Genomic DNA, 10303 nt, shown 5'->3' on the forward strand with positions numbered 1-10303 from the left:
CCCGCCCCCCCAAAGCCGCTGACGCTGCTCTCAGTTTCTTGCTTCTGGCTGGCTTCCTTAGTCCGGCTGGCGTGCGGGCGCGTCCCTTCCCTTGCCCGGTCTGGCTGGCGTGCCGGTGCGTCTCCCGACCTCTCAGGCCTGGTTTAGAACGCCAGTGCGTCCCTTCTCTCAACCCAGGTTCAATCAGTACATCGTGTGCCTGGCCCACCACGTCATAGCCATGTGGTTCATCAGGTGCCGCCTGCCCTTCCGGAAAGACTTTGTCCCTTACGTGCGGGCGCGTCCCTTCCCTTGCCCGGTCTGGCTGGCGTGCCGGTGCGTCTCCCGACCTCTCAGGCCTGGTTTAGAACGCCAGTGCGTCCCTTCTCTCAACCCAGGTTCAATCAGTACATCGTGTGCCTGGCCCACCACGTCATAGCCATGTGGTTCATCAGGTGCCGCCTGCCCTTCCGGAAAGACTTTGTCCCTTACATCACCAAGGTAGGCCCAGGGGCCAGTGGCGACCTGTGCCCCTTGTTAGGGCTGGGCCTGTTTTGCCTTGGCTGTCCATAGCTGGACAGTGCCGGGGGCAGGAGACAGGGAGGGGTGTGACCTGGTCGTGCTGTGATGTTGGGGCACACAGGGCAGGAGCTGCCGCCTTATCCTGGGCCCGTAGCTCGCCCTAAGCCGTGGGAGCTGCAGGTGTGCCGAGGGCCAGCCTGTCATGGGCTCTCACGGCTCCCGTCCACGCCTCCCCACCAGGGCCTGCGCTCTAATGTCCTCCTGTCATTCGATGACACCCCTGAGAAAGACAGCTTCCGAGCACGGAGCACCAGCCTCAACGAGAGGCCCAAGAGGTACGGGCTTGCCAGGGTGTGCCCAGTGCCAGGTGGCTCAGGGCAGGGCGTCGGCCGTGACTGACCAGCGTGGTGCACACGGGGCCTGCCGAGCTAGGGCTGAGGTGCCCTGGGTCTGTGAGCTGGGGCAGGCTCTGTGAGGGCCGCACGGAGGCCTCACACGTGCCAGGCTGGCCCACCGTGGCCTGCGGCACCACGGGGCCTCTGATGGTACCCTGGCCTGCCTGCACTGTGAGCGCGGGTGCCACCTGGGGTCAGGGTGGTAGCTATAGGCGTCTGGTGTGGGTCAGCACCCGCTGAGGAGCTCGAAGGGCAGCTGTGACCTCCCCGCCGCCCGGGCCCAAGGCCTCTCCCCAAGCGCTTGCTGCTCCCCGCTGCTTGTCGAGACGCACGTCTCTGACCTTCACGGCTGCTTCTGCCACGAGGAAGAGAGCACCGTGCCAGCCTCTGCCTTGTCTGCATCTCATTGAACGGCTGCCCCACCCCTGCCCATCGCCCTGCCAGCCTCCCTGGTTCTCCCCGCGACGGGCGAGGGTGTGAGCTTGGCTGCCAGCGGCCAGCCCTGCACTTCTGGGGCTCCTGGGCAGCCTCTTAGCGTGACTGAGCCTCAGCGCCTCCTGGGGCGGGCGGGGACACTGGCCCACGTGGCCTGGACTCCGCCGTGCAGCCGGCTGTGTGGCTTGCGCTCTGCCCTCAGTCCTGCGTGACGCCTGACTCCCCGCTGCGTTTACGAGGTGTGTTGATGCATTTTTGTCTCTGTCTTTCCCGCTGATCGTCTCTGGCATGGCTTTGTCCACCTCACCCACGGGACCTCTCCATCCTGACCCTGTGGCCTGGGATCTTCCCTCCTCACCCCTCCCATGGCTTGCCCTTCCCTTCCCGGGAGCTGGGCTCTTGGGCTTGGGGCTTCCTTCCTCCTGGTAGTGTGAGGATAGCCAGACCCCCCAAACACGGCTCGAGTCACTCCCCGCCCGTGAGAGAACGCGAGGAGAGCGCTGCATCCGAGGCCTTCCGGTGCCGCAGCGTCAGTGTGTCTGAGCGCGTGGTCCGCAGGTAGCGGGGCGTGTCGGGCGGGCGCAGGCCTGAGCTTGGCCCTCGAGCACCGGGTGGTGGTGCATGGGGCTGCTTGCATGACCTCGTCATCTGCCGCACCTCCCCCCAGCCGGGCCTCGGGAGTCTGGTGGCGAGGGGAAGGTTGCATTCTGTCCCCAAGCCCTGCATGAGCCCAGGCTGGCTGCCCCACATCCATGGAGGCCACCAGGAGCCCCAGCTGGTGGTGAAACAAGAAATCTGGGCATCGTGGCAGTGCCTACAGGCCTGTCCCGGGGGCAGGCTTCTGCACACAGCATGGTGCCCTGCAGGCCACTGGGAAGTGCTCTCCTGGGCTTGGTGTTTTCATGTCTTGGCAGTGGGCATTCCTCCATAGGCTTCTAGAAAAGGTCTGTTACTGTTGCAGCTGGAAGGGAACAGGGGCTCTCGTGTGGGGGCACTGGGGCTGGGCAGGGGCCTCGGCCCTCCAGGGGCAGGCAGCAGTGTGTCAGCTCTCTCGGCTGAGCGAGGGTGCAGGTGTGTGCTCTCGGGCACCAGCACGTGCCAGTGCTATCAGGCCTGGGCTGCGCTAGCCAGGGGCAGCTGCCTCCCCGCCTGGAAGCCCTGTACTGTAGCCCGCCTCCTCACCAGGGCCTCACACTGGCCTCCGCTGTGCGGGATCTGGGTGGGGACTGGGAGCAAGGGTGCTCCACCCTTCCCATCGTGAGCAAAATGTGGCAAAGGGGGTAAACTGCAGAAGAGTTAAGCCGGCACAAGCTCCCACTGGCCCAGGGATTGGGATCGGAGTGAGGGAGGGGGAAGCGTCCACGAAGTCTGCCCGGTGTCTGCGACAGGAGGGGCCCTGTGGGCAGAATGCAATCTTGTTCTGTCTCCACGGTCTCCGTGTGTCTGCATGACTACGCTGACCTGCCACGGGGCCGTCACCTCGCTCTCCTGTGTGCTTCGGTGAGGGGCTGTCCCGTCTGCAGCCTCCTGAGCCTCTGCTCTGACCAGCAGGCCTGGGTCTTTCCCACGAGCCCTCTCCCTTCCTCCCCGGGATGATGGGTCTGCGCGGTTTGGGAAGCTGTGGCTCTGCTGGCCGCCGTCCCCTGGAGAGGCCCTTGCAGGCGAGGCCTTTTGAGCCCTGCATGCGTTGAGCTTTGGCCCTGGTGGTGGTGGCTCTGCCCAGCCCACCAGCCCCTGACTCAGCCCTGGGCTCTCCCTCCAGCAGGATCCAGACGTCACTCACCAGTGCCAGCCTGGGGTCTGCCGACGAGAGCTCCATGGCGCAGGCTGACGACAGCCTGAGAAACCTCCACCTGGAGCTCACCGAGACATGTCTGGACATGATGGCCCGTTACGTGTTCTCCAACTTCACGGCCGTCCCTAGGAGGTGCGTGCCTACGCCTGGGCAGGGGTGCTTTCCTCCTGAGGCTGCACTGAGGCTCTGTGGTCAGGCCGGCCTTGGGCAACTGCGCCGCCCTGGCATGTGGGGGACGGACGTTCCTTGTGCTCACAGGTCTCCCGTGGGCGAGTTCCTCCTGGCAGGCGGCAGGACTAAGACCTGGCTGGTGGGGAACAAGCTTGTCACCGTAACAACAAGCGTGGGCACCGGGACCCGGTCGTTGCTGGGCCTGGACTCAGGGGAGCTGCAGAGTGGCCCAGAGTCGAGGTGACTGCTCCTTCCCACGTGGAACTGTGTTGCGGGGCCAGGCCAGGGGACCTCGCTGACATGTGCATGGGCGTCTGTCCTCAGCGCTGACCCTGGTGTGCGTGTGAGGCAGACCAAAGAGGCGCCGGCCAAGCTGGAGTCCCAGGCTGGGCAGCAGGTGTCCCGCGGGGCCCGGGACCGCGTCCGCTCCATGTCGGGTGAGCCTCAGCTCCTGCCTGCCCCCCGAAGGTGCCCGGTGCCCTCAGCTGCCTCTGTGTCAGCCTGGTGTCCGGGAAGGGCCCTTGGAGCCAGAGGTCGGGTGGCTGCCTTCATGCTGGCCCACTTCCTGGTGACCTGCTGATCTCTGGCCGCATGGAGGGAGTGGCAGTGGAACGAGGCTGCCTGTGCTGTCTGCCTGGAGCCCTGCAGCCTGTCCCCAGCCGTGCATCCTCTAGCGCGCCTTTCTGCTGCAGCTGTGGGAGCCACGGGCCGGGGGAGGGCTTGTCCTGAGTCCAAGGCCAGCTGGGCGGGGCTTGGCACTGCCCTTTGTTGGCACCCTTTGGGTAGTGACCTGGCGCTCTCGGGCTGACCAGGACCAGGTGGAGTGGCTGTCCCCGCACCAGAGTCTTGGCGGTGGGCAGGCCGTGGTCACTAACCCTTTCACCCTCTCCTAGGGGGCCACGGCCTTCGTGCCGGGGCCCTGGACGCACCGACCTCCCACTTCCCAAGCAGCCCTGCTGCTCCAGGCCCGCAGGCTGCCCCAGTCTCCAAGCCCGAGAAGGCCTCTGCGAGCACCCAGGCCCCGGCCTCGGCCAAGTCCAACCTGGCCGCCTATGTGCCCCTGCTGACCCAGGGCTGGGCGGAGATCTTGGTCCGGAGACCCACAGGTACCGAGGGGCCTGGCCCAGCCAGCGTGCACTCAGTGTCCATGGCTGGCCACGGGGGGGGGAGCCACACCCAGGGAGGCTCAGATGGGGATTTGTCTAGGCCAGCTGCCGCCCGTGGCGGAGGTGTTGGCAGGCTGGTGAGTCCTTGTCCCACGCTCCGCATCCCAGTGTGCCTGTGTCCTCTTCTGACGGGGACCCATTCAGCCCGGCGCACAGCCCCCCGGCGATGGTGCACCCTTAGAGACCCTGTCCCAGCTGTACTCAGGGTCGGGCTTGGTAGAACTCTGTGGCGCGTTTCAGGGAGAGGATAGCTTAGCAGAGGCCTGAGCTCGGGAGGCCCTTGGCACTGTGGGCCCGCTGGGACGGAGGGGCAGGGCTGAGCCCGTGTGTAGCCCCAAGCACTGGCTGCCGGGCAGGAGACAGTCTGCTGCTCTGAGCACCTTCCCCAAGCGGGGGCCTGGTCCGGGATGCCCAAGCTGACATGGGGCAGTGCCCAGCACCTGCCATGAAGGTGTGACCTCTGAGAGATGCTGGTCTTAACCGTGAGGTTCTGGCCCCGGGGCACAGCTGGGGCTGCCGGGAGGGCTGCCGGGAGGCACCAGGCCTGGGCTGAGGCGTGCGGCTCACCCTCCCCAGGAAACACCAGCTGGTTGATGAGCCTGGAGAACCCGCTCAGCCCCTTCTCCTCGGACATCGACAACATGCCCCTGCAGGAGCTGTCTAACGCCCTGATGGCAGCCGAGCGCTTCAAGGAGCACCGCGACACCGCCCTGTATAAGTCGCTGTCGGTGCCGGCCGCTAGCACAGCCAAGCCCCCTCCACTCCCACGCTCCAACACAGGTGAGCTGCTGAGGCGTCTGGACTACCTGGTGACCCCGGTCCGATAGCGGCCGGTGCCCTCCCCAAGGCATCGCACAGTCTGGGCCAAGTTCCTGAACCTGCCTGGGCCCCTCCTCCTTGGGTGTCGGAGGTACCGGCCAGGCAGTGCTCCCGGGCAGCTTGCCCTGACTACACTGACACCTGCAGGCCCCGTGGGTGCCACTGTGGTGGCAGTAGTGCACGTGGGCAAAGCCCTGGGAAGCCTTTGGCGGCCTCCGCGGGGTGCCTGCAGACTTGGCCTGTGTGGTTTAGGTATGGATGCCTGTACTCTCTCGGGCCCTGCTGGGCGGGCTCAGTACTGTCCTGCCAGGCTCTTGGCCCTTCCTGTGGCCGCACGTGGCATGGAGGGACTGAGGACATCCCAGGCCAGCCCAGCAGCGGAGAGCCCGGACCCCACGTGCTGCCGCCGGGGCCGCCCTGCGCCAGGAGCTGCTGGCCCTGCCTCTCTCCTCTGCAGGCCCGGGGCTGTGTCGACCAGGGGCGCCTCCCTCCGCTGACCGCGCAGCCCCTCCTGCTGATGCGGCCACCCGCACGCTCTCCCTTGCAGTGGCCTCTCTGTCCTCCCTGTGCCCAGCTGGCTGCCCGGGAGCACTGCGCAGGAGCGTCTCCTGGGCAGGTACTGGTGCCTCCGCAGGGGCGGCGTGTGCCGCATGGACACTGTCACATCGCCCTCATCTTCATCTTCCATGGCCGCCACACCTCATCGCCTGTGGGAGCAGGGTCCCGACTTGCCGGCCTTCCGGGCCTTGCCCTCTGCTCTGCCTGCTGGATCTCCATGACTCGGGCCCTTGTGGCCCAGCTCCCTCCTGTCCTCTGTGGCCCAAGGAGGTGGGGGTGGCCCAGGTCTCCTTGGTAACGTTGGCTAAGCTGCAGACACCAGTGGGTGGCAGCTATCTGGTGGTGAGCCCACCTGGGCCTCTGGTTGTTCGATGCCCCTGTAGGGCACGGCCTGATGGGCAGTGGCAGTGGCTGCCCCACCAGGTCCCTGTGAGCCACGTGGGGAGGCCAGTGTGGCGGTGGTTCTCGGCAGGCGCCCGATGAGCCGTGTATGCAGGGCTGTGTGTGGGGCATCCTCGGGCCATGCACCAGACTCCTTCTCACCCCACCCTACCCTGCGCTATACAGGGCCTACTGCTTTGGGACCTCACACCCTCTCTCTGGGGGCTCCCTCTTTCCTGGGGCACCCTTTCTGCTGGGCACCCTCCCTCTCCGCTGGGCTCTCTCTCTCCTGGGGCTCCCTCTCTCCAGGGGATCCCTCTTTCTTGGGGCGCCCTCTCTCCTGGGGTGCCCTCTCCGGCGGCTCCCTCTCTCCTGGGGTGCCCTCTCTGCGAGGTGCACACTGACTGGCTCGGATTGAGAGTCCTGCATGACGAACCTTCTAGGCCTCGCCTCGGCCCTTCCTGAGCGCGCCTCTTGCTTGGTCTCCTGGAGTTGGTCTCCGGACTCCCCACTTCTCGTGTCGAGGCCCATGTCAGGACCAGGAGGGAGCTCGGCCACAGGGGCCTGAGTCATGGAGACCCAGCAGGCAGAGCAGAGGCAGGCCCACGTCTCCCCATGGGCGCCTGGCCTGCTGTCCTTGCCCACTTGCCTCCTGGAGGTGCAGGTGCAGTGCGGGCTCCCCCCTGACCCCAGGAGCCAGGGCAGGAGGTGTGCGTGTCAGATCTCCCACTGGGCCCGTTCTGTGGTCGGCAGCACCAGAGCCTGGAGGGGTCCTACAGGGCCGCTGGGCCTCCTGAGTGCCAGAGCCTGGCCTGGCATCCAGCAGCCTCCTCTGTCCTCGCAGACTCCGCAGTGGTCCTGGAGGAGGGGAGTCCAGGCGAGACGCAGGTGCCAGTGGAGCCCCCAGAGTTCGAGGACTTCGAGGCGGCCCTGGCCACAGACCAGCCCTGCCAACACGCTGACGTGTACAGCAGGGTGAGTGCCTAGGCCCTTGTCGCAGGAGTCTGCCCGGTGGCGGGGTGGGGCTCAGGACGGGCGCGACCTGAGCCCCAGGCCTAGCTCTGGAACTTGGGCGAGTCTTGTTTCTTTTCCACCTAACCAAGGCGAGGCATGCACTGTGACCGCAGCCGCTCGGCCACGCAAGGCTGAGGGCAGGTCACACAGGTCCAGAGCCGGCTCAGTGAGGCCCTGTTTCTTTAAAAAAAAAAAAAAATTCTTTTTGGAGAGGTTTTTGCTATAGGGCATGTACGCTCACAGAAAGACAGAGAGAGATAGAGAGAAATCACCCCCCAGGGGGGATGGCCATGCCACAATCCCTTCTCCCCCATTCTCCTCTCGGGATCTTGGGCACGCACGCACACGCGCCTAGCATGAGTTTAAGCCACCGGGTCCGGGACTCGAACCATGGTCAACTACATGGGAGTTCAGCGACATAGCCATTACGCTAACTGCTGGTCCCAAGAGACTCTGGTTTTTTTTTAAAGAGAAAGGCCAGGCTAGCTGCTGGCATGATGGTTAGGGGGCTAAACTGCACTGTCCGAGGCCTGGGCCCAGCAGTTGGAGAACATGCTGGTGTATGTGCCTGCCCAAGACCCCAGTAGAAGAGTGGAGGGCGGTGCTGTGGCCGCCCCGGCCCTCGTGCCCCCCCTCCTCTGCTGCCTCGGCATCTCAGTGCTGTCCCTGCTTTCCCTTGGTCACAGGCGTCCTCTGGCCCGTGGGGTCATAGGGCACAGGCAGCTCTGCTGGGCGGGGGAGGCGCAATGCCTGGGCCGTGCCCGACCCTGGGGCGGGGTCCTCATCGCCATTGGTCGGCCTGGGTGGGCCCTCAGGCGCCGCTGACCACGGTTCTCTTTGGACCGCCCCTGCAGTCATCGTCGGCATCCAGCCAGGAGGAGAAGCTGTCCCACGCAGAGGGGCTGGCTGCCGGGGGCATCCCCATCGAGCGGGCAGTGTGCCTGGAGGGAGGCCGGCCCTCTGTGGACCTCCCTTTCCAGCCCTCACAGCCTCTGAGCAAGTCCAGTTCGTCACCTGAGCTGCAGACCTTGCAGGACGTCCTTGGGGACCCTGCGGACAAGGCTGATGTCGGCCGGCTGAGCCCTGAAGCCAAGGCTCGGTCACAGTCCGGAACCCTGGGTGGGGAAGGTGCCGGCTGGTCTGCCCCAGGCGGAGAGAACCGGGGCCCAGGCCCGGCCCCACCTGAGGGCCCCATGCCTTCCAGCTCTCCCCGCTCACCCAGCGGCCTCCGGCCCCGAGGTTACACCATCTCCGATTCGGCCCCGTCACGCAGGGGCAAGAGGGTGGAGAGGGATGCCTTTAAGAGCAGAGCCGCAGCCTCTAATGCCGAGAAAGTGCCGGGTATCAACCCCAGGTGGGCCCCTCCCTCCTGGCTGCAGCTCCTGGCACCCTTCCCAGGGTGGGGGGAGGTGGACAGGGCACTTCTGGGCTCTGGGGAGAGCAGCTGGGGGACAGTTCTGTCCCCAGGAGGGCGGGGCGGGCATCCCTCCCTGTGAGTGGCTGCCTGCCCAGGCTGGAACGCCCCGCTCTCCCTCAGCTTCGTGTTCCTGCAGCTGTACCACTCGCCCTTCTTTGGAGATGAGTCCAACAAGCCCGTCCTGCTGCCCAGTGAGGTAGGCGCAGCCGCCACGGGCCCCGGAGCGCACGTGGTGGGGCCCAGCAGGAAGCCTGGCCTGCAGAGTGTGGGGACAGCTGTGTGGCAGGGCTTGGGTGGCTGTGAGGGCAGCAGGGGCCAGCCTCGCCTGTGCTCAGGCAGGGCTCTGTGTCGGCAGCCCTTCGAGCGGTCAGTGCAGCTGCTGGATCAGATCCCGCCGTACGACACGCACAAGATCGCAGTGCTGTATGTGGGGGAAGGCCAGGTAGGCCTCTGGGCGGCCCGTGCCGAGGCAGGTGGGGGCCCTGGGCGGCCCGTGCCGAGGCAGGTGGGTTCTGGGCCCCTGTCCTCCAGACAGCTCAGCCCCGTGGCCCTCCTGAGCACCATGTGCTTGCTGAGCCAGGCCCTGCCGTGGGTGCCGGCACAGACATGCGTGCTGGGTGACCTGCCTGAGGTGGCATTTGAGCAGAGCTGTGTAAAGTCAGGGGCAGGTTCCAGGTTGGTGTGAAGGCCCCAGGGCAGGTACACCTGCTGGGAGTGCTGGAGGGTGTCACCGATTGAGCATGGGGCCGGGCGGGTGACAGGCCAGACGTCCTGGGGAGGGCTCAGCTGTGGGCTGCACGTGGATTCCGAGGGGGTGGAGGACCTGGGACAGCTCTGACCAAGGGCTGCTGTGACTAGCAGGACCCCCACCTGCTGTGTAGGTGGGTGAAGGTAGGGTGGGGGTCCCAGCAAGAAGAGCAGGCTGTGGGGCTCGGGCTATGAGCAGTGCTGGGGCCTGGGTGCGTTCTGGAGGTGCAGCTGACCAGATTTTTGGGGTGAGTCAATATGGGGGTGAGGGCTAGCAGCGGTGGTTGGGGTGGCGGGGTCCCACATGGCCTGCTGTGGTTTGAGACCCGAACCTGGACTGGAGGCGTGAGGACACGCTGGGTGCACTCACAGCAGGGCCGGAAAGGAGCCGGAGGAGAAGGGCTCAGGCGGGGCGACCCTGGGGGAGCTTTCTCTTCCCCTGGTCTCTCCTGGCAGCCACTGTGCCCTAGAGCAAAACTACAACCCACACATGGGCATTGGGGGGTGTGAGGACGGGAGGGCTGCTGGGGGTCCGAGGGACCGCGGCAGGAGCAGGCCCCCTCCACCCCACCTCCAGGCCCCTCCGGGGCTGAGCAGCTGCTGGGCTCTGGACTGGCGCAGGCGGGCCCGGCTGAGGGCGCCGGGCCTGGAGCAGCGCCGCCCTCCTGTCTCCGCAGAGCAGCAGCGAGCTCGCCATCCTGTCCAACGAGCACGGCTCCTACAGGTACGCGGAGTTCCTGACGGGCCTGGGCAAGCTCATCGAGCTCAAGGACTGCCAGCCGGACAAGGTGTACCTGGGCGGCCTGGACGTGTGCGGCGAGGACGGCCAGTTCACCTACTGCTGGCACGACGACATCATGCAAGGTGCGGGCGGGCCGGGCGGCCGCCGTGCGGGGCCCCTCCC

At 66.3% G+C, this 10303-nt stretch overlaps 1 protein-coding gene across 1 annotated transcript in view; it reads left to right on the forward strand.

The window, feature by feature from the left end:
* TSC2 (TSC complex subunit 2) overlaps positions 1–10303 on the forward strand; it is a gene marked incomplete in the record, with an annotated part of 41534 nt that overhangs the window by 27322 nt on the left and 3909 nt on the right. The window contains 14 exon segments of the mRNA XM_027770987.1: positions 378–480; positions 742–836; positions 1761–1889; positions 3094–3258; positions 3385–3537; positions 3622–3734; positions 4191–4403; positions 5040–5243; positions 5830–5898; positions 7066–7196; positions 8090–8589; positions 8773–8848; positions 9008–9094; positions 10077–10263. Coding sequence (XP_027626788.1) covers positions 378–480; positions 742–836; positions 1761–1889; positions 3094–3258; positions 3385–3537; positions 3622–3734; positions 4191–4403; positions 5040–5243; positions 5830–5898; positions 7066–7196; positions 8090–8589; positions 8773–8848; positions 9008–9094; positions 10077–10263 — 2225 coding nt within the window.

Source organism: Tupaia chinensis, unplaced genomic scaffold (assembly GCF_000334495.1).
Source record: "Tupaia chinensis unplaced genomic scaffold, TupChi_1.0 Scaffold000178_1, whole genome shotgun sequence".
NCBI classification, from domain to species: domain Eukaryota; kingdom Metazoa; phylum Chordata; class Mammalia; order Scandentia; family Tupaiidae; genus Tupaia; species Tupaia belangeri.